We start from the raw sequence: 23,710 nt of genomic DNA on the forward strand, positions 1-23,710 counted from the left end.
GGCTGGGGCCAGCTCTGGGATGGGACTGTTCCTCCAGCTGTCCAAGGCAGACATCGCTAAGAATTTCACATTCACCCTTTTGTCTTACTTCCTTCTTCTCTCACTTCCTCCCTCCCTCCATCTAAATGGCTGTGCCTGATGGCGCTCTGGGGGCCCATGATGCTTTGAGGGGGCAGTTGTTCGTTAATCTGAATCCTTGAGGTGGATGGAAAGGGGCAGCTGTTAGTGAGGGATGAGGGGGACAGGGACAGGAGTGTGGTAAAGGAGGACCAGGGCTCAGTGGAGGCTTGCTTCAGAACCCATAGATGGCCAGGGAGACAGCAGCCCCACAGGAAAGGGGGCTCAGATGATTGGGACTGCAGCAAAGAGACTGAATGTTCTGGAATATCTGTCTCCTGAGTGGCCCTGGATTTAAGAAGAGCCATCAACAGCTTCTTGCTCTTACTTCTGCTGCTTTCCAAGGGAAAGAGCTAGGAAGTAACCTACACAAGTCTCAGGGCGGGAGCCGCTTCCTGCCAGCCCGGGGGCTGGACCAAAACAAACCCGCCTCTTTTACAAGTCCTGGACTGTCCCAGCCAGAGATCAGAGGAATTAATTCATGGAGCTAAAGAAGCAGACACAGCAAGGGTCAGGGCTAAGAGCCGGACAAAGGAGCAAGCGCCCAGAGACAGGAGCTCTCAAGAAGGGCTCAGATTGAGCAGGGTCCCCACCACCTCTGCCTTGAGGGCAGCTGCTGTCCTATGTGGCCAAAGAAATAGCCTGAGGGACAGCTGCTGCTCCCTGCTGCTGCTCTCTCAGAAGCTGTCTCCAGGAAGCCACTGACAGGCTCACTTGCTCTCTGCTAAGCTCCAGGTTGAACTGGAGGCCACAGTTCTCTGAATTACCCCATGGGGCCCAGAATAGGTAAGTGCAGGCGAAGGACGGGAGTTGGGAGGGAGTTGGGAGGGAGCCTGGAGGCTTCATCGGACATGTGAAAGTGTGAGACTACAGTGCCTTGGTAGTGTGCTGGGAAGACAGAGGTTCAGTTCTGCATAGAGCAACCTACGGGTCTGTGAAACACCAGAGGGTGTATGAGTGAATGAAGGGGCAGGAAGGGAAGCCATTTACTCAGCTGGAGGCAGGGAGCCCAGCCAAACCACCCTGGTAAGCTAGAGTCCTGAGACCTGCCCAGCCACCATTAAGCTGATGCCCCAGTGTGAGAGAAATAACGTAGGGACGTAGGGACGAATGGTCAAGGCAGAGAACCACAGAGACAAAGGAGAGAGAGAGCGAGAAAGGAGGGGAGAGAGCATGTGCAGAGACGCGGGGACCAACAGGTGTCAGCAGAACTAAGGGGTAGCCTGGGAGGGTGGCCCTGAAGGAGGACCACAGTGAAGACCTGGAGGAACGGAAAAGAAGGAGACTGTGAGTGGGAGCCAGAAAGGCAGAGAACCACCAGACCACAGGGACAGATGACCAAGGGGACTGACAGGCGGACTTTAGGCCCCATCCACAGGATCCACACAGAGGAGACTCTGAGAGAGGCCTGCGTACACTTAGCTAGGTAGATGGCAATGGGGTGTGAGGAGGCTAGAGGGGGAAACGTCTGGAAGGCTCCAGAAACCAAGCTTGGCATGGCATAAGAAAAGCACCAAGTGGCCAGGGCAGAGTGGCACACCCACCTGTGACAGGGTGGCTGGGCTGGATGCCCTGCAGTAACCCTGGCCTCCTGTCTGCTGCAGTGTCAACCTCGCACCCAGCCAGGCAAGGCCAGGCTTGCTCCCAGGTGGCCATACGAGGGCTTCAGGACAAACAGACTCTGCAGAATCACAGACACAGCTTGGGGACCCTGGCACACCAGGAAGGGTGGGGATGGATGCTTCCTCTCGGGAGGCCTCATAGGAGAGAGGAGGATGAGGTCAGGTGTGAGGGGGTAGGGGTGGGGTTTGTTTTGGTTTTGGTGACACAGGATTTTGCTTGTCCAAGGCTCGTCTCCCACATGCTGTCCTCTGGCCTCTGCCTCCGGTGTGCAGGGAGCACAGGCGGGCACCCCTGAACCTGGCATAATGAGATGGTTTTAATGGGCTTATGGGCCATTGACAAACAAAATTCCCATTCATCTTCTCAGTATGAATGGGGGAGGGCGGGTGTTGGAGACCCGTGGCATGGGAAAAACCAGCACCCTCAGTTCTGTACCTGCCTCCGCTCCCCGTAAAGGCTCAGCTCTGGGTCCTCTAGCGGATCCTTGACACACATGTGATAGGAAGCTGTCCCAAGCCCTCCCACGGAGTCACCAGAAGCCATCTCCAGCTGTGCCTCCACAGCTTCCATCCGGGCTCTGGCCAGGCTCACTACAATGGGTAGGAGGATGAAGGAACGCAGTTGACACTCAGTCTTCGAAGGGTCCAGGGCCAGCTGTTCCACTAGGGACAGACATACGTATCTCCCACAGAGGTGGCCTGCCAGCTTGCAAGTGCCCTTAGATGGCAGAGTTCTCCTGTGTGTGTAGGGAGGAAACTCAGATCCCCACACTGTCCCCACGGTGAGATCCAGGGAAGCTACTCTCTGGCCTCGGCACCCTTGCTCAGGGAGCCCCTGCCCACAGCCTTTTCTTGGGAAATTTGACACTTCCAACACCTCCAAATGAAGTGCCTTCCTCCAAGCTAGAGGAAGCCTGTTAGCCCCACCGCACAACGGACACACACACACCCCAGGCCATCTTTCCTCACTCTAGGTGCTTGCTCCCTGTGGCCCTCTGTGTTCAAATGAGGTCTTCCAAGGGCAGATATGGGAGGGAAAGAACCATCAGCCTCATGTTCGAATCCCAGCTCTGCCCATGGACAATATGAGAACTCAATGAAATCTTCCCTCTATTTTAATAGGTGAGGAAGCAGATACTCAGAGAGGGCAACTGACCAGCCCAAGATCACCCCGCAGCTGACCCGCAGAGTAGAGGCCAGAACACCAATCTCCCTAATATCAAGGGCCTCTCCTCTCTGTCACTTGCCTGGGGCTTTCTCTTTCCTCCTCACTCCATACCAGTGAACTCTGGCCTGTGTTATATACTGCTCCACTGGCTTCTCACAAAGCAAATTATTTTCTGGGTGCCACTGACTGGGGAGCAGATGTGGGAGTATGTGTGTTATTTCCCCCCATGACTGGTCTAGGAAGTGCCAGGTGGTGAGCTGACCTTGACCTTAGCATAGGGCGCCATGTGGTCAGTCAGTGCCCAGTCTGCCTGTCCCTGTTGCTTGCAGGGACTGTTTCTCTATGTTCACAGTAGGTGGCAGGGATAGTCCCTTGGTCCCCAGTGTGTTTATAAGCTTGTTCTGTGGAGGGGGCAGCAGAGCAGAGGCTTCTCTGCAGGGACTGGCTGGGCCTTTACATCGGTGTGGGTGACTGAAGCATGGGGAGCCATGAGAATGGTGTTGCACCCCCCATAGGCTGCAGCCAAGGCCTAGCAATTGCTCTGGAATGTTAAGGAGCCCACCCCAGTGAGCTGAGAGGGCTGAAGGATGAGGCTTGATTCCATCCATTCTTGAGGCCTTGGAACCAGCCAGGACTGGACAGAGCTGGGATGATAAGATTGTTCAGTGAGTAAACAGCTCTGTGTCCTGCGTCCCAGCTCTGTGATGCCCATCTGTGGAATCTCTGTGTCCGGGGTCCCAGCTCTGTGATGCCCATCTGTGGAATCTCTGTGTCCCGGGTCCCAGCTCTGTGATGCCCATCTGTGGAATCTCTGTGTCCGGGGTCCCAGCTCTGTGATGTCCATCTGTGGAATCAGAAACACAAGCCACATGAATAAAAATGTCGAAGTTTTCAGTGCCTGTGATATAGGCCTGCCATCCCAGCTACCCCAGAGGCTGAGTCAGGAAGATTGAAAGTTCAAAGTCAGCCTGTGAACTATATCAGTGGTAGAGCATGGGCCTAGCATTTGTGAGGCCCTAAGCAATGCCCAGGATCATAGAAAAGATAGAGAAAAAAGAACACCAGACAAAGGAGAAGGAGAGGGCAAACAAATATATCCTCATGGAAGAGAATATAAAACTAATTGTTTCTCTAATTTCAATTATTATGTTTTTCTTTTTTGTGGTGGATAAGTGCCTTAAAAATATAATTGATAGTGAAAGCGTAAAACCCTAAGCAAAGCTCCATGGCTTCAGAATGGCCTACTTCAAACTACACAGAAGTTCACTGAAATGTACAGTTCGGAACTGGGCAAGTAGTTGAGTGACTGCTCTAATCTAACTGCGTGATGTTTTTATTTGTAATTCCATTACAATAAAGTAATTTTTGTTTAAAAATAGTACCAAAAAGAAGAAAAAGCCAAAGTATGAAATAGGCAAAAACAATTGGCCTGCAACTGGGAGGGTGGTCTGCCCCCAGAGCGGGTGGAGGGTAGGAATCTAGGCAGAGAGTACCAGCAAGGCTTGAGCAGAATGTACATTCTAGAAGGGCAAATGGACTGGGCATGTTTGTGGGCTAAGTGAGCAACCAAATTAAGGGACGAGGTCACTAGGAGCTATCTCAGAAAATTAAGCCAAAGCCAACAAGTGCTCTGACACGAAGAGCCCATGTGAGAGTGTCACAGAGACTAGCTTAGAGGCCGTGGGGGCTACAGAAGAGGTGACCATGCTTCAGTGATCTGTGTCCTAGGGGTGCTCCCCAGAGCACTACTCGTGTGTCACAGTTTTGTGAGTCCAAGTGCAGACTTCTGTCCAGATGAGGAAAACAAGCCTGGGAGGACCAGGACCTGCCTCAGGTCACACATCTAGAGGCAGAACCAGCGACACCCGAGCGCCCTCTGGAGTCTGGGCTCTCAGTGCCATCCTCTTCAGAACGGACAGTCAAGGTTCCCAAGACTCCACCTGGTGCTCCTTGGGGTGACCTTATGTGGCCGCTGAGCCTAACCAAGGTCCTCAGACTCACGCTGTGGTGCAAGAATGAGTGAATGGATGACTTGTGAGGTCAGCCCAAGCCCTGAGAGTGATCGATGAGCTCCTCATGTGAAGGAGAAGAAGCATGGCCTTGGGCCAATGGCTTCTTGTTTAGAGCTAAGGAAACTGTCCTGCTTCCCCATGGGCTCAGAACCCCCCTCCCCAAGCTCTAGTCGCTAAAGGTCGTCATGGGTTTAGATGGGGTAGTCAGGGCCAGAACCGGGAACAGAAAGTCCCAGCACAGGGTCCCTGACCCAACTCGGAAACCACCGGATGCCTGTCCCCTCCTCCCCGGCCGCCCCGTCCTGACAGAGCTCCCTCAAAAAGCAACAGCGAGACTTCAAGATCCTTTCCCTGCTGGCAGGCCACCCAAGGGTCCTTCCAGAAGGAATTTCCCAAAAACGACAGCCAAGCCCAATTCCTGTCTGGAGACTCCCTCCCCATTTTCTGCCTTTGACTCTTCTTCCTTCACAGTGCTGGGCTGGGTCACATTGGAACTGAAGCTTCGGGCCCCACAGTCACCCTGTGTCACCACGACCACCCCACCTACAGCCTAGGCTCCAGTCTTGTTGGCTATCTCATTTGGGTGGGCTCAACTCAACAAGCTTGCTTGTTAGCTAGGCTGGGGCTGAGAGGTAAGACGTGATAGGCGCAGGTGATGGAGGTGGTGGGGGTGGGGGGGATAGGCAGTCGGTCAAGGGTGTGGCATGTACAAAGGCCCAGGGCAGCATCTGATTAGTCGGGGAACGGCAAGAGTCTGTTGGGGCTGGAGCATTGTGTTCTATAGGAATGGGTAGATGAAGCCTGAGGCTCTCAGGGGCCTTGAACTTGAGACTGGGATGACTCAACCACTATCCACCACCTAGATGCCACCCTTCCCAGGCTCAGACATTGTGCTTTTAGTGCTGGGAGCTAGTAGCTTTTCTGGTGACACCAATCCACTCTCTTGAAAGGTGGATCTATGCTGGAGGTCCTCTTTCTGCTCTCAGCTGGGGCGCAGAGTAGAGCACGTTCAGACCCCGGCTTGTTAACATCAGCCTCACATGACTCTCAGACCCCTAGACAAGTGACTTCAGCTCATACCTTTTACCTGGAGGCAAGACCTCCTAGAGAAACCCCTTCCTATGGCTATTCTACTCCCCCAACCTCATGTCCAGTGCTGAGCACACTGTCATTCTATCGCCCCCGGCTGTCAGGGGCCAAGCTCACCAAAACAGTACACCAAGACAGGCATCGAACCTCCCCCTCAGCTTGCCCTGTCGCCAGGTCCCTCCAACTTCTCCAGCCCCACACCTCTTCTGTTCTTTAGTAGTAGTAGTAGTAGTAGATTTGTGTGTGTGTGTATGTGTGTGTGTGTGTGTGTGTGATATGTGCACACACACCATGGTACACTTGGTTGTGCACTTGTGGAGGTCAGAGCACAACTTGCAGGAGTCTATTTTCTCCTTCCAACACTTGGATTCTGGGGGTAGAAAGGCAAGTGCCTCTCCCAAATCTTTGCTCTCACTTCTAGAACCAGAAGAGCACCCCTTCTCTGCCCACCATAGTGTTTCTGGATTAGTTCTGGGCTTCCTGGCCTGGTTCTCCACTTTCAAAGTGGTTTTCCTAACCCGGGAATCATGGCCAGGGAGCTGCCAAGTCCAGAGTTGCTGAAGACGGACGACAGGGAAGCCCCCAGGCAGGTGAAAGGGACCCATGAAATGGGTCCCCACTGAGGCTCCAGCAGGGCGAACTGCTCTGAGCAGGCACAGCACCATGGACCGCTGAGTCCTCTCATTGGCTCTGCATGCCAGATCTGCTGATCTTTCAAGACAAAAACATAAATCTGCAATTGGATGTGAAATTTCCCGATTTTTTTTAAAATGCTGGCAACTGATTTTAAAAACATTCAGCAAGCCAGCATTTTGCAGGCTTCCAAACAAGTCCCGGGGCCTGAAGTGCCTCCAGGCAGGGAGTGTCCAGAGGATGCCATCTGTCTCAAGGGACACCACTGAGTGGAGGCCTTGGGCTAGAGTTTCCCAGTCACAACCCCTGCCTTATTGTCTGTGTGTTGTGTAGGTCTCTTTGATGGCCTGGCGCGGTGTGTATGTGAGGGTGGCACAGTGTGTGTGGAGTGGGGTGCGTGTGGTGTTTCTCCTTGTACACCAAAGTTAGAGAGAAAAACAAACAAACGAGAAAACAACCCCTGGAATGCAGCTGAAGAGTACAGAAACTTGAGGTAGAGGCAGTGTGGAGACTGGATGGTGGGAGGGGCAAGGAGCTGGGGCGGGGCGGAGGGGGGGGTGGAGTGCACTTCCAGTGGGGTCTGTGCGTCTTCCTGGATCAGATGAAATGGAGTAAGCTGAGCCTTCCAGAAGAAGAAAAGCAAGTTGTTCGAGGCCCGGTGGCCAGACTTACAAACAAACTTAACTGTTGAGTTTGGGGCTGAGGCTGACAAAGCTGGCCTCAGTGAGTCCCTTGGAGGTTGCCCAAGCACCTTATCCCACGCAGCCTCGCAGCGGGTGGGAAGTGGGTTTGTTGTTCTTACCTTACTGATCCTCGGAGCTGCCTGTCTGATCGCCAGCCACCAAGTTCCCGGATCTCCATGGCCCTGGGTCTTGCTTTCTGTAAGGTACTGGCTAGAACAGTCTATAGACAGTATCGTGCCTTGACCCTCTCAGTAGTGAGTTTCAGGCCAGTCAGACCTCTGTCTCAAAAGAAAGAGAGAAAGAGAGAAGGAGGAGGGAGGGAGAAAGAGAGGAAGGAAGGAAGGAAGGAAGGAAGGAAGGAAGGAAGAAAGGAAGGAAGGAAGGATCCAGAGAGCCCTGTCCCTAGTGGGGCCCTACTGCTGCCCACAGAGGCAAGCTTCAGCCTAGCTCTCTGGTTCTGTAGGTACTGATACTTGGTGCTTCCTAGAAGCAGGTGGTGCCTCATGGCAGGACAGACAGCTGATAGTAGGATGGACTCCCTGACAGGGAAAAGTGTGCCATTTATCAAGCACACACTGCACACCGTAGATTGTGTCAACACCAAACACGACCAACAGGAGTTCCCAATGAGGTAAGGTTATTGTGAGCTGCAGCTAAGACCCTGACGTGTCACTCTGTGCTTTGTCTATACCCCGGTCAGGCTGAAAACTGGAAATCTGATTTGAAACCTTTCAGTGCAGTGGGGGAAGGGCGGCCAGAGACCTGAGAAGGCTGAGATAAGAATCGGAGTGTGGCAGTTCAGGATTGGCGGAAACTATAGAAAGATGTGGACTTGGGGCAGGAGGGATCAAAGACTCCGAAGAAGCTGGGTGTGACAGAGCATGCAGGTAATTCTAGCACTCAGGAGGCTGGGGCAGGAGGCTTGCAAATTTGAGGTCATCTTGGGCTCCATAGTGAGACCCTGTTGACAGGAAAGAAAAGGGGGTGGGGAGGAGAGTGAAGGGAACAAGAGGGAAGGAAGGGAAGGAGGGAAGAAAAAAGGGGGCACTGGGGTGGGGGGCCAGATGGAGGGAGGGACCTGAAGGCCAGTACTCTGCGGACGGCTCCCCTTGAAGAATGGATCAGATTAACGAAGTCCCGAACTGAACAGTTTAGCCATTTGCTTGAACTGGACGAACTAGGAAGAGACTAAGAAGACCGCAGAAGAGCAGTGCCATGTTAGGAGGGACCGGCAGTGGGGCTGGAGGCTCTAGAGGGGGCCCCCGATGTGCAAGTGGGCAGGTTGGGCTCTCGGGGTGCCTTCTGCCCTGGAGAGGAGGGGCTGCTGTCCCTGCCCTGCATGTGAGAAGCCAAAGTACCCCGAATCCAAGGCTACAAGGCTGAACTGCAGCTTGCGCTCCAAACCTGGGTGATTGCCTCTAGGGCCACTGAGTGTGCTGGGAGAGAAGGGTGCGGTTCTCTGGGTTTTGTGGTTGACTGGAGCCAGGATGAAAGAGGGAGAGGGGCGACCTAGAGGTGGACAATGGCTCTGCCAGAACAAAGAGGAGAACTTGGGGGCAAGAGGCAGCTCCAGGTGAAGTGTACTGTCTAGGACATTTTGGAAGATTTATCTGGAATTAGTGGGTGTCGGTCAGAAGGCCAGTCCTGATAGAGACCTGCCTCATGGGCCTGAGGCAGTAGATTTTTCTTTCCTTCCCCGATCCCAGCTTCACGCCTGAGACACTCCGACAAAAGACAGATTAGCAAGAGAAGAAGTTCACAGAATTATTTAGTCCAAAGTTCCTAAGATATGGCAGTCTTCAGTAGAAGACATGAAGAAATGGAGAAGTGTGTGTGTGTGTGTGTGTGTGTGTGTTTATGCTAGGTCTGATGAAATATCTAATTGTAGAGAGGCACGATTGAACAAATGGAATATGACCTGATGGTAATAAACCAAAGGGGATCTAGCCAAGCCTGCTTTGAAATGCTTCAAGTGGTAGGGGAGGGGAGAAGGTCAGCGAGTAACTTGCCGAGGCCACTGACCTGCTGCAGGGGACGGGGGAGGGGAAATAGACATCTGATTTCTGCTGTTCATTGCCCACATGCCATATTTGGGAGCCGCGCGCGTGTGTCTTGGGTCCTGTCTGTAGATATTGTCGTTCATAGCTGTAAGCTGAGGAAAATTGGGCTCAGAAAGATCAAGAGACATGTCCAGGATCACCTTGGAGGCTTGCGGGGGGCTGGGAGTCCAACTCAAGCTTGAGGAAGCCTGTACTCAGCTCTACGATTTCCTAGGGGTTGCCTTTTGCAACCTGACCCTGGGACGGACGTACTATGGGTTGGGCCTGAGTCTTTCCCGGAAAGAATGAGCAGAGAGGGAAGGGGCAGGCTGGTCTCTGAAGTATTGCCCCTTGCCACGTGGCTGCAGCTAGACTGAGCGCCGGCTCCTGTTCATGAGGAGCACGCAGCCTCGCACCAGAGGCTTGCACTGACCAGCTCCGAGGAAGCAGAAGTTTTGGCTAGCAGATATTCCGGGAGATGACTGCTCTCAGAGCCCAAAGCACATTGCTGGGCTTCCTCCCCAACCCAGAGAGGAAAACTTTGGACTTTGTGCGCCAGAAACCGTCATTTCACTAACGGATAGAATAAGCCGGGAAGACTTTTTGGCAGGCGAGGCTGAAGTGGAAGCTTCAGGAAGACCCAGAGTGAGGCTGCAAGTAGGCGCTTACCTAAGGCAAGTGAACAGAGCTCTATGAATGAGCAGAGGAGAGGGCCAAGAGGAGAGGGATGTGACTGGCGTATAGGGAGGACTGTCCCCAGGGTCTCAGGAGCCCAGGCTGAGAATCCAGGGTCTGGTCTTGGGCTGGGGGATGCACGTGCTGAGGCAGCCCACTGACATTCCTTCCCTCCCCCTATCTACTCCTTGCGTTTTTTCCTGAGCTGGAGGAACATCCTGTCAGTGACTTCAGACCTTCCAGCCTCAGCTGCATGCCTGCTGTCTGGTTGACCAGGCTTTGGGGCATGCCGCCACAGCCGCCAAGGTGACCTGGCTAGCTTAGAGTGGACCAAGCCAGAGAAGGGCGCTGTGTGTCCTCCCCCTGTTCAGACCTGTCCAAGGAGCGTGGAGGGCTGTTGAGTTCAACATCTGGACTGAGCCGTTGGGAGTCCTCAGAAGAGACACAGAGGACAGAGGACACAGCTCTGGGGAGCATTCATGTGCTGTGGATGCATGTGAAGACCTAGATGGCAGAGGTGACAGTCCTTTCTGGTGACAGGGGCTGAGGCTCAGAAGTCGTGCCCTCGGTGTCTCTGGGGACAGTTGCCTTACAGGCCCTTACCCCCTCCTCTTTAGGTAACCCCTGCCATCTCCTCCTCTTCCTCTTTCCCAACAGCTCCCCGCCCCAACGCCCCTGCCAGGTGTTACTTTCCTTTGTTTCCTCTGGATGTTTGTGCCCCCAAAGGAACTCCTCCCAGACGCACGCATTTCCGTTTCCTCAAATTCTTCCAGTTACTGTCTAGGCATTTCTCCGGAGAGTCATATAAATGACAAATATGAACATAAAAAGATGCCTGCCATCATAATCAAACCATACACGTCACCTCACACCTACTTGGGTGGCCGTCACTGTAAAGACAGACCGTAACATACGAGAAAAGGTGTAGCGAGACTGGAACGTGGTTGGCAGGCTTGTAAAATGGTGCATCGCTCCACAGCCCTTGAACAGGTCTGACAAGGGTAGGAAGCACAGTGCCTTTCTCCATTTGGGCCAATCAAACCTAGCCAAGTCACCGCGCCCCCTTCCCCCGCAGCAGTGCAAGCATGCCCCAGGGCCCTGCCAGCATGCCCCAGGCCCCCCCCCCCCCCCCCGCCAGCATGCCCCAGGGCCCCACCAGCGGGCACAGGGCTGGAGCTGAGGCTGGAAGGGCTGTAACCAACAGTTCAGTGGTTCCTCAACTAGCCCAACAGAACTGTCGCAGGACCCAGCAATTCCACTCCCAGGCGTATATGCCCGAGAGGACTGGAAACGCAGGCCACCCACGTAAAACGCTGTAATGACTGTTCCCAATACCCTGAATCACCCAACTGTTTATCAGTTGACAAGTGCGTGAACGAAAAGCAATCCAACCACACAAAGGAGTGCCAGTCATCTGTAGAAAGACATGAAGCACTGACAGTTGCTATGATGTTGAGCACCCTTGGAAATATTATGGGCTTTTAAAAATTAGTTACAGGTGACCAACCACATGTTAGATTATTTCATCCGTGTGAAATGTCCACAGGAGGAAACCCACAGAGCCAGGAAGTAGATCAGGGTTTCCAGAAGTCTGGTAGGGAGGAATGCAAAGTGACAGCTAGAGATGCCAGGCTTCCTGCTGCGGGAAGGAAGAGTTTTAGGACTGGACTGTGGTGATTGCTGTACAATTTTGTAAACGTACTAAGATCCATGGATTGTGAGCTTTGAGAGTTTTATGGCCTGTGAATTATATATCACATCAGCCATTTTGCTAGTTGGAGTCAGAAATACCTGACCGTAGAGCAACTGAATGAAGGTTTGTTTGGACTCCTAGAGTGAGGCTACAATGTGTCAACATGGAAGGCGCAGCTGCAAGAGCACAAGACGTCAGGTTACATTGTATCCACAGTCAGCAGACAGAAAGAGCTGAATGCCGGCTCGCTGGTACTTCCCTGGTGTGTCTGTTTATTCAGTCAGAAACCACAGCCACAGGATGGGCCATCTCACTCTGAGTGGATCTTCCTCAGTTAAATCTCTCTGGAACCATTCTCATAGGCATGCCCAAAGATGTATCTCTTAGGTGACTATAAATTCCATTAAGTGGACAATCACAATTAACCATGATCGGGGCTAATAGTTCTCAGGGCTGGAAGGATAGCTTAGTGGTTAAGGTAGTGTACTGCTCTTGTACAAGACTTGAGTTCCATACCTGTCACCCACATCAGGCGCCTCACAAATGTTTGGAACTCCCGCTCCAGGGAATCCAACGCCTCTGACCTCTATGGACATATATATGTGCACATGCATACACGTACACTTTAAAAATCGTCTGCGGGCTCCAAGCTACCTTGTGTGAGGAGCACAAAACCTTGGCCTATGGAGGTTCAAGGTCTCAAGAGCCCTTTTAGGTTTTCTTCTGGGGATGGAGATGAGCTCCACGGCTGAGAGATGTTCTGAGTCTTTAGCAGACCATGTGAAATAAAAGGAAACTGTAGCCTGTGGTAAGGGAGACGTGGAACAATGGAGGAGGCTAGCCACAGGAAATGGATGGGGGCTTAGAAGGGAAGCTCTGGTCTCCAGCTGAAAGGATGCTGTACTGCAGGCTGGAGTTCTGGGGTTTCCACTGAAAGCCAGAAGCAGGACAGAGTAACGGACGTGTTTCCATAGTTACTATGTGAGAAAGCCACTATGGCCGTGAGATCGGGAGTCCCAAACAGCTTTGCTTCCTGATGGGCCTGTTTGTCCAGAAGAAGATTCCGTGACATACATCTGAATAGCTGTGTGCTCTGATGTGTGATTTGCAGTCTTGACTGCTTAGCTCTGTGGCTACATGCGAGATGGTGTCCTATGACAGCAAGGGACCTCTGTCTTGTAAAGGGAAAGCCTTTATCCCTTGGCTCTGGACCCAACTTTGACCCCATCCCTGGCCTTTAAAGCCTACTGAAAGACTACACAGCTCATACTTAATGTGAGGGTGGATACTCTAGAGCTTGCTGTGGGGTAAGGGAACTGCTCCTGTTTAGGAGGTGTGTGTCTGAGTGGAGTGAAGGTCTCCAGCAGGAACACATGGGACCCATGGCCTCTCAAGAAAGTCCCTCCCAAGGGTCTTAGAATCAGAAAGGCTAATAGGCTGACTCTCAGACCCTCACAACCACCAAGGTCACGTTCTCCAGAAACTGTTTGCTCCTGAAGTCTACCTGGGTCAAGAACTCTTATCTGGGATTTTATCTCATCATCTGGTTGGATATCCCATTGGGCCCACAGGTGAGGGGCCCCAGATGCCAGACAGAGACACCAAGACCACAATGGGCACAGAAGACATGCCTGAAAGCAAAGTCAGCATGGAGCCTCGGGACTTACATCAGGATTCACAGCCCCGATGGCTGTTCCACAACATCAAGGTAGGCACTGTCGGGCAAGGCAGGGAAGGGCCCGCCAAGGCCAGCAATGTAACACCAAGCAGCTTCCTTCTCACTTCCTTGCCTGAAGGGTGGGTTTCTGGATGACTCAGGGAAGCTCTTAGCTTGGCTCTGGGCACAAAGAAAGTGAACATGTTCTCCGTGCAGATGATGGGGGGAATGCCCTCTTTGCCTCTCACTCCCTTGGAGAAATGGAGACATGCTCTGTGTCCTAAACTTGTGTGAATACTGGAGTTCTGGCCCCGCAGCAAGAGCCCCAAAGACTCACCCAGGAAGTGTCCGATCCTGTGCAGGGTGCTGCACACCTGATCTCTTATTGTTTTAATGACAAGGATGGAAGTCTAGATCTTGCACTTGCAAGGCCAGTGTTCCACCACTGAGCCCCACCCCAGCCTTCAAGATCTGAGTTTCCTTGGTAATCCTAGGAGGCGGGGCCCTTGCCCTTGGCCTAATGAAGAGACTGAGGCTCCAAAGTATTGAGCAAATGCCTTAAGCTCTGGCCTAAGTGCTCTTAGATTTTGGTTCTTTGAAGCAAGTTTTTCTTCCTCTAGGAATTCTGCCAGCTTTTTCCAGGCAGGCTGGGTTGTTTGGGGTGAGATGAAGTGGGACAGCTTGGGGAAGTCGGAAGAGGGAATGTCTCCATAGCAGTTCTGTGAGAACTGGCTGAGAACAGGGTGGGGATGGGGTGGAAATGGGGCTGGGAGATCTAGGAGAGTCTTCTGGTGAAGGGAGTGGTGGTACAGAGCAGGGAGAAAGGGCCAGCCTGATGCCTGGGGAGATCAGAGGATCGGAAGGGCTCTGATGCTCCTGTTTTAGTCAAGTGTGTCTCTGGCAGCACCCATGTCCATAAGTTCTACCTTAACTTGTCAACCTGAATGAGATTCCACGGCTTACTCCAATTGACTCTCTCTCTCTCTCTCCCTCCCTCTCTCCCTCCCTCCCTCCCTCCCTCCCTCCCTCCCTCCCCTCTCTTTCTCATCTCTTCACTTCCCTCCCTCTTTTTTTCCCTCTTCTCATATATCTGCCTCCCCTGACTTTGTTTACCCAACTTCTCTTCCTTGCTCATCTTTTGGCCTCACTGTCCCTCTGACCCAAACTCTGTCTCTGTCTCCCTGACTTCTGATGGTGTCCATCCACTGCCACCGTCACCTCTCCTACAGTTCTTTGTCCTGTGTCACAGTATACTGCAACTGGCGCAGCTCATGATCTCCGGCTACCTCAAGAGCTCCATCTCCACGGTGGAAAAGCGCTTTGGACTGTCCAGTCAGACCTCAGGGCTGCTGGCTGCCTTCAACGAGGTACTGTCATCCCTAGCTTCGCCTCGGGAGTGCATGCTGGAGGAGCCCTATACTCCCACCTCTGATAGCCTCCTTTCCTACACCCGTGAACATTTCCTCCCTGTGCCCCCATGCAGCCCCCAACACTGCCTGCTCCCCAAAACTTCCATAGCTCCCCTCTCACAGCATGCTGGCCTAGGGTTGAAGCCCAAAAAAGCTTCCTCCTGCCCTGGATCATCCTAGTAGGAAAAAGGACCCAGCCATCATGCCCTTAGGAGCCCTTTGCTAGGGGACGCTATTGGCTGTCCCAGGAAGGAATCACAGAAACTCATTTCTCCTGTCCCAGAGAGAGGCTTGAGTTACCTCCAAGACACCCTCTGACCGACCTTGGGGTGACAGAAGGGAGAGGTGATGCTGCGGCGGAGGTCTGACCCCAGGATGCCCTGGATCCACAGGCCCCTGCCTGTGGCCCTCAGCCAGGCAGGGAGAGGCTGAGCTGCTCCACGTAGATTTGGTGGAAGTCAGTTCTGCTGGGCCTCAGCCACCTCTCACAGATGTTGTCTTTCTCTGGGAGGAAAAGTCTGTTCTCCCCAGTCCCATGGGATTTCTGTGAATTCTCTTCCCTGGATAATAAACCACATTCTTCTAGACCCAAACCACCAGCTGCACAGTGTCCCAGCCCCAGATGGGTCTCAACGCGGTGCTACTCTCAGATCTCCCATGTGGGGAGGGGAAGTCAGTCCATTTGGTAAATGGGGATCATCCCTCTACCCCACAGTCAGTACCCGACAACCCTTTGATGTGGCTCACTGCTTTGAGGACCCTGGAGTTCGCCCGCCCGACTCCCAGCTCCCTGGGATTATGAGTCTAAGACTTGAAATTCCAAGCCTCAACCCCTTGGTTTCAGACTATTTGCGCCTCTCATTCTTGAGGCCCCTGAAGCTCCAAGTCCCTTCCCTCAACTGCTCACCCGCCTCCAAGACGAACTTGACCAGCTTTCCTTATTTTTCTCCTCTAAAGAGGCAACGAGACCCTTCCCTTTCCTAGGAAGACTCAAAATCTGCATGGTATTGTTAGTTTGTGTTGTGTTCGTTGTTGTGGAAACAGGGTCTCACTATGTAGCCCAGGCTGGCCTTGAATTCCCAGCCATCCTCCTGCCTCACTTACTCTCTGGAGTACTGGGATGACAGGCATGCGCCATCATGCCTGGCTCAGAACCTCCATTCGATACATATCAGGACGGTTCTTTTTCAAACTAGCCAGTCTAGTGTACAGATGGCAACACTGAAGGGAGCCACAGAAAGGAAGGACTTTGCCAAGCTTTAATTGCTACTTCATCCTGTTGCAGGTCGGGAACGTATCCTTGATCTTGTTCGTGAGCTACTTTGGCAGCCGAGTTCACAGGCCCCGTATGATTGGCTGTGGGGCTATCCTGGTGGCCCTGGCAGGTCTGCTCATGGCGCTCCCACACTTCATCTCGGAACCATACCGCTATGACCACAACAGCCCTGGTAAGACACTGGGAAAGTGATGACTGAGGAACTTCTGTCCTGAGCACGGGGCCCTTCTCCAAGCCTGCATCCAGGTTGGATGTCACTCCAGTGTACCTGATAGACAGAAGCAGGTGGATTGCCACAAGTTTGAGGTCACCCTGGGGTGAGTTTCAGGCTGCTTGGGATACATTGTGAGCTCTTGTCTCTTATATTTTAAAAATGCTGAGTGGGTATCTAGAGCGGAGAGGATAGTTGTCAACAGGGCATCTTAGGATGCTGAAAAGTAAGACTTCCTGTTTCTTTGCCCACAATTTCTGCTTTAGCAGAGAATTTTCTGTGCAAGGTCACACTTTGTCCTCCCTGCCAGAGCCTCAGCATTCACAAGATCAGGTCAAAGTTTGCTATGACCCTCTCCCTGCTCTGACATGCACAACTCTTTGCTCACTTTATCCTTTCTGCGGTAATCATGCAGCTGTGGGACAGGACAGGCCATCTACAAGACCCTGGACACCCAGGGACACTAAAGGCAAATGTGACCTCTAGGATGACTATTGTATGTAATGTCTACTGGGAACGGGGCACCGCTCACCACGGCATCAATGCTCCCACGGGGCAGAGGTTACCACGATGGCCTCAGGACCCCGAGGCCGAAGAGGGAGGTGCAAGCCCAGGCCCACAGCTAGAACCGTACCTAGACCCCACCCAGAACTATTCTGCTTTTAAACTTCTAATGTCTGCAGAATGTCTAATGTCTGGGAGACTCGCTTGAGGGGTGAGGACCAGAGAGGCAAGGGTCACACAGTGGGACAGCCCCTGATGACTTTGGTTGCATGGTTCTTCCCAGTACCAGGTGTGGCTCGCCAGGTGAGCTTGACAGCCTTGTCCCTGCTGACACAAAGGGAAGGCCACTGCAGCAGGCTGGGGGCAATAATAGAACGAAGGTCTCACCAAATACTGGTGAGACCAAATATTGCTCACCAAATATTGGTCAAGGAATAAATAAATGTCTGGTACTAAATTAAGAAAATGCCCTTTCCTGTGCTCTGTTTCCATGTCCTGAACTGACAGCTTCTTCCCCAAAATGAATGCCAAGGACATAAGAGCCCTGCCTGTAGCCCCAGCCTGACCCTACTCTGTGACTTGCTGTCTGGAACATCTCATTTCAACACTGTGTCCTTTTGAGGCCCTGGGTTTACCCGACTCTGAACTCTCCCAGGAATATCCCTCCTTCCCTGTCTTTCTGGAAAATTCCTATTTGTCGTTCTCCACCCAGTTCAAACTCTACCTTTTTTGGTCACCCCTGTCCTTCCACCCAAAAAAGCCACCACTGTCATGACCCTTCTGAATGTCCCTGCTCAGGAAGGTGACCTGTAGCAAGTTAAGAACAGGAACTGTGAAGCCAAACTGCAGAGCCCAGCTGGTTGACATGTTTCTGGTCTGTGAACCCTAGGTTTTGGGGGTATTGAATGACTTATATCCAAGCACTTACAACAGTTCCTTACATTTGGTGAGTATTGTTCGTCTTAGCTATGGTTGTATTCTTATTGTCTTCTCTCAGAAAATAGGTCACAGGACTTTGAAACTTCCTTGTGCCTGCCCACGACTGTGGCCCCAGCCTCTGTCCTCTCCAATGACAGCTGTTCCAGCCGCACAGAAACCAAGCATCTAACTATGGTGGGGATCATGTTCACAGCACAGACCCTGCTCGGCATAGGTGCTGTGCCCATACAGCCCTATGGTATCTCCTACATTGACGACTTCGCCCATCAAAGCAACTCACCCCTCTACGTGGGTAAGGATGGTCTCTTCCCTTAAGCTCTGAGAATGGGGCCAGGCCCAGGCAGGAAGAAGAGAGGCCAAGCATGAGGATGGGCCAAGAGAATTCTGGAGAAGCCCTAGAGAACTCCCCATCCCTGACCAGGAGACAGGACTGCTCTTGGAAGACTGGGTAGGCAGAGACCCACTCAGGGCAGGCAGAGATACCTACTCAGGGTGGTTAGAGACACGCTGAGTGTAGGTAGTAAGGATAGGCAGAGACCCACTGAGGTATGACGGGACATACTGATGATAGGCAAGAGATGTTGATGGCAGGTGGTGCCACGGGATCCCCACCAAGGCTTTGTATTGCAGGGATCCTGTTTGCCGCAACCACAATGGGGCCGGGCATGGCCTACGGGCTGGGCAGCTTCATGCTACGGCTTTATGTGGACATTGACCGGATGCCAGAAGGTGAGTCTGTAGAATGTTTGTTCATCCTCAAAAGCATGCGCGCGCGCGCACACACACACACACACACACACACACACACACACACAGAGAGAGAGAGAGAGAGAGTAACTGACCACTGGTCTTACGGGAGGCACAAAACCAGGAACCCATATGGGAGTCCTGTCAGCAACACTGGCCATGGACAAGCCTTTTCCTTCCCCTCTCTGGGCCTCAGTTTCCTCATTCTTGAGATAATTTCTAGCCTCCTGTGTCCCAAGAGTGTCGCCAGAATCTAGTGAAGTGTCAGAGATAAACTGTAAAGTGCTATCTTCTGAGGAGCTGTGACCTCTGTCACCACCCTACCCTCCTGCATACCCTCCCTCCCCCAGGGGCACAGGCATACTGTTGACAGACAATAAAACACGCCCTCTTAGCCTGTAGGGAGCACCATCTTCAGGAGGAAAGGCTTCCTAAGACCAGGGCCATAGCATGCTGAGAATTGAGGGCAGAGCTCAGTGACTGTGTGTTCCCCTGGGCCTCTCCCAGTTGAGACACAGCCTGGAAAACCTCAAAGACCCTTTCAGTGAAGGGACTACCTCAGAAACTGAGAAACTGCTGGAGGCATCATTTGGGAAACTAATCTCAGAATCAGCTAGAGGTCAGAATGGGCCAAAGAGTCTGGCTAAAGTTTGGTCTGAAGGTGGCCAGGAAGAAGGTGTGTAGGGGCCTCAGAGCCCTGGATCCCTGTATGTGCCAGGGGATGGGGGTGGGTGGGGTGGGGGCGTTCTATTAGAGCAGGTCACTGTGGGTTCTTAGTTGACTGCTTGTCACGCCAGCGTGTGAGTTCCAGGTGTGCCTTCTGTCTCCTGCTGCTCAGAAGTTCCATCCCTTCCTTAGAGAGCCAGCAGCCACACATGTGTGACTAGGTGGTCATTCTCTAGCTTTTCCCCACGGGTTTCCCCAGTCAGGACAGGTCTGGACAGTTCTGCCTGACCGTCACAAGTGACAATTCTGCCCATATTTCTCCCTTCTAGAACACTGGGCCCCAACACCAGACCTGAGCTCTGTTACCAGCCCCTTGATACCCTGAGGGAAAGGCCCTGGGAGTTGGGGTGACCTAGGTTTCCTAGTCACCTCCACTTGGGAGACTTCTGCAGGGATCCAGGGCTTTGAGGCCCCTACACACCTTCTTCCTGGCCACCTTCAGACCAAGCTTTAGCCAGACTCCTTGGCCCATTCTGACCTCTAGCTGATTCTGAGATTAGTTTCCCAAATGATGCCTCCAGAAGTTTCTCAAGTCTCCCGCTTGAGAAACAGAATGTGTTTCCTATTACTGTTGATATCATCTTGGCATACAGGGTAGATGTTGGCTCCAAGCCACCTCCCAGGTCCTTCTTTCTTCATGGGGTGGGTGGTTCCTGCCTGCCACAGGCACAGACTAGCCTGTGCATGAGGAGGAGCTAGGCTCTGTCTGACATGCGGCCAAGGCAGACAAGCAATAAGGAAGGCACTGAGTTCCATCAGTGGAGAAGCCACCCCATCCCTGCTCTGGAAATCCATTTGCTAATTGCCAGCTTTGCGTCTTCATCCCCTGCCCGGAGAAGCTCAGGACCCAGCCCCTGGAGAACAGGCTGTGTGAGCTGCTGGGTGGTGCTGCCGGGGACTTGTATTTTTATAAAGTACCTGTGATGCTGGGGTATTGTGTGACTTTCCCTGGAGAGAAGTGAGCGAATGTCTTCTCACCTCAGATAGGGCCATGATGACAGACCAAGCTTAGGCGAGCTTGGTGAGCCACTGGGTTCACTGGAGTTACTCAGAGGAGCGTGGAGGTCTCAAGGGCATCCCCCAGAGGCCCACCACAGCGTATATGACAGCACGCAGAAACTGTCTCCCTGGAGCTCCCTGCACAACTTGCAGACAGTTCTGCCCGGGAGGCTCCTCCTACCCAGAAATTGCTTATTGCTTTTATAACTGTAGAGAGGGGCTCTGTGGCTCTTGTAACTTTCTCAGCCTCCTGAGTCTGACAATCCTCCCTTCAGTTCAGAGAAAATAGCTACCCAACACAGGGAGACCGAAGGAAGATGCCCCCACCTCAGCCTTCTGCCTTAGAAGTTATACAGACAGTTATGCATCATGTTCTAATTAAGACAGGCAAGGGGCCGAAGCCATGGGGACAGGACTTGCCAAAGGAACACATTCATTAGCTCCCTTCCCCCCAACCCTGTGGTCATTTGAATCATGTCTTCAATAACATCAAATATTTCTGTTGAACAGTCCTAGTTATTTTAAACATGAGCATCGGAAAACAACAGCAATCCCACCTTCATTTGATTCAGTAGTAATACTTCATTTGATAGTGGAAATTGCACTAGGAACAGAAGCAAGAGAGGATGAGCACACACACACACACACACACACACACACACACACACACACACAGACAGCGCGCTCTACATATATATATATATATATATATATATATATATATATATATATATATATATATTAGTTTCTGTAATTCTCCCAACAACCCTATCCCTATGATGTATAAAACTTCATCTCCTAATGTTATTGATACCTTTATGTCACAGTGGAAGAAACTGAGGTACAGAGATATGAGTTATCACTGGGTTCCAGAGATTCCCCCCAGCACTCCATTGGCTTAGTGGTTAAAGGTACTCAGAGGTAGAAAGGACCACCAACTGTGACACTAACACCATCATTTTTCTTTTTTCTCTTCCAGGAGGTATCAAGTTGACCTCAAAAGACCCCCGATGGGTGGGCGCCTGGTGGCTGGGCTTCCTCATCTCTGCTGGACTGGTGGTATTGGCTGCCAGCCCCTACTTCTTCTTCCCCAGAGAGATGCCCAAGGAGAAACACGAGCTTCACTTAAGGCAAAAGGTCTTGGCTGGTGCAGCGTCCATTGTCAGCAAGGTAAGTACCCTCACGTACTGGCCCCAGCTCAAGCTCCAGAACCCACCATAATGCTTCCTGACAGAGGGTTCATCCTGAGCAAGCTCCGCTGCCTGGCTCCCAACAGGCCTGCACAGTGACCATCATGGGCCCCTTCCGTGATCCAGATGTGGGGCCTGAGGTAGAACGAAGTGTGCAAGTTCAACGGGCAAGTCAGGGAGTCCTGTAGTGAGAACTCAGGCTTGCCGGGACTCACGTCCTTCAGTGTCGGTCACTTAGAAATTCTGGAGATTCCGACCGTGCTGGACGATGCTAAGAAGTAGACGTTGTCAAGCTTCGGTATAGGAAGAGTTCCTGAGAGCAGAGGGATCTGAGCTGGACACACAAGGACACAGGCAAGCACAAAAGGAGGGCCAAGAGACAAGAGGGTGCAGATAGCCTTGCCATAGGGTTCCACAGCAGACATGAACCTGGCCCTGTAAGGCACCATGATAGGGCTAAGTTCACATTAAGCACTCTGGGCCAGGCTGGTGGGAGGCCTGGTCCAAGGTCACACATCTGACAGAAAAGCCAGGAGCTGTAACCCACAGGGCGGGATAGACGAATCTAAGCCAAGGACTCCCAGTTTTCCTGGAATTCACAAAAATGCAAGGCCAGAAGACAGTAAGTCGATTCCAAGTGAAAAAAGAAATGACAAAGAAAACACAGCTCTTTCCCCCCAATACTGGGGTGTGCATGCAGGACAGGGACACTGTGTATGCCTGGCCCTGGACACAAGTTTTAAAAGTTTATTTTGACAAGATAATTTCAATTTCATTAGTATTTTTAATACATACACACTTGACTACATCAGAGGCTTTGTGCAGTGTTTCCTCTTTTCCCAAATACATAAGGTGCTTGTTAAAACCTCCAACGTATAAATTAAGTAAGGTGCTTGCTACTAAGTCATCCTAATTACAAAAGAACAATTTATACAAATCCTGCTAAATGTTCTGCAGCAAAAGGAATTCTACTTTCCACAGCCACATAGTGCTTTGCTTCTGGGAGTGTTGACTGCCGTGTGGGGGAGGGCCTCCCTCTTAGAACAAGAAAATTTGACCTAGGAAGTGGACCTGAAGAGGCCATTTCTTTTTCATCATTTTTTTTTTTAATTGGCGGTCAATTTATTAGAATGTGAGTTCAAGTCTGTCTAAGCCCAGGTCCGTCTGCCCTGCTGAGCCTTGTCAACCACCTCACCCCAGGGCCAAAGACAGCTCAGGTTAGGACAGTCAGCAGGGGCCAGAATCACAAAACCTTTGCTGACTTCAAGATCCTTGTGTATCCCTGGAGGGACCGGAAGCAAGGACTATCCAGCTGCTTTACCAGGTGCTGTGTGCAGAAGGACTGAAGGCCAGGAAGAGCGTGTAAAGAGAGGCCACTGTGGCCGTGATGGCCATGATGGGAGCAGGCAGCAGAGCACCGGGGGGCAGGGAAGAGGGTGGACACAAGCTCTCCTGCTCTGGGACAGGACTTGCCCAGAAGTGGTGCTATTCTGCAGTGGTGACTCCCAGGCATAGTAAATGTCTGGGCTTACAGTACCTATGCTGGCTCAGAGGCAGGGAGAAGGCATTTCAGCAGAAAATGAGAACTTGGCATCTCAGTTCTAGCTAACTTGGCCTAGCTCAGGCCCAGATTCAAATTCCCAGAACCTGGAGAGGAGTCCTTGGAATTAGAAATGTCCCTTAGGAGGACAAGAGGCTGTGTGACTGGTGACAGATACTCCGAGTTGGGCCCTGTATTTGGACATAGAACAGCAGGAGTGGGTGGCTGTCTGCTGGACTCAGTCACAGGTCAGCCATGTGCTTTTGCAGCAGGTCACTTCCCTGTGCATGCTGTCGTGTGTGGTGTGTATAAGGTGCAGAGGTCAGACTGCTGGAACACTGCGCAATTGCCTTGGGTTCTGAGAATGTGCAGTCCCGGCAGCTGTGGTCCCTGGAGTCTGCTCAGAGAGCTGTGTGCTGTGAAGCCTTGTGACGCTGGTCCCGATTGTGTGCCTGCCTGGCTGTCTGCATCCACGCTGTCAGCTCGTGGGGTTCTGGGAGACGAGGAGCTGAGCGGTTCCTAAGAAAAGATTGAAGGCTGAGAACATGGTGATCTGCTTCCAGCAGCTCTTGGGCAATAAATATTGATGTGGGAGGAATCGATCCTCTGCCTCCACCTCCTCGAGGCTGCCAGGGCTGGCCAGGCTGCCTGCAGTAAGATTGGCTGGCCTGGCCCCTTAGGGTCTCTAGTGAAGAGCCTGGAGGAGAAGGGGTCCCATTGGGTGAGGTTGGCCGCTAGATCCTGCATGTGTCTTTCCTGCAGGGAGGGGGATGGGTAAGAA

At 52.3% G+C, this 23,710-nt stretch overlaps 1 protein-coding gene across 1 annotated transcript in view; it reads left to right on the top strand.

Annotated features, from left to right (window-relative positions):
• Nucleotides 1–400: 400 nt before the first annotated feature.
• Nucleotides 401–23,710, top strand: part of Slco2b1 (solute carrier organic anion transporter family member 2B1) — a 45,754-nt gene continuing 22,444 nt past the window's right edge. The window contains exons 1-7 of the mRNA XM_059270659.1: nt 401–903; nt 13,303–13,439; nt 14,618–14,755; nt 16,083–16,245; nt 17,786–18,019; nt 18,358–18,456; nt 21,179–21,369. Coding sequence (XP_059126642.1) covers nt 888–903; nt 13,303–13,439; nt 14,618–14,755; nt 16,083–16,245; nt 17,786–18,019; nt 18,358–18,456; nt 21,179–21,369 — 978 coding nt within the window. The 5' untranslated portion in view covers nt 401–887. The remainder of the gene's footprint in view (nt 904–13,302; nt 13,440–14,617; nt 14,756–16,082; nt 16,246–17,785; nt 18,020–18,357; nt 18,457–21,178; nt 21,370–23,710) is intronic.

Source organism: Peromyscus eremicus, chromosome 1, assembly GCF_949786415.1.
Source record: "Peromyscus eremicus chromosome 1, PerEre_H2_v1, whole genome shotgun sequence".
Lineage (NCBI taxonomy): Eukaryota > Metazoa > Chordata > Mammalia > Rodentia > Cricetidae > Peromyscus > Peromyscus eremicus.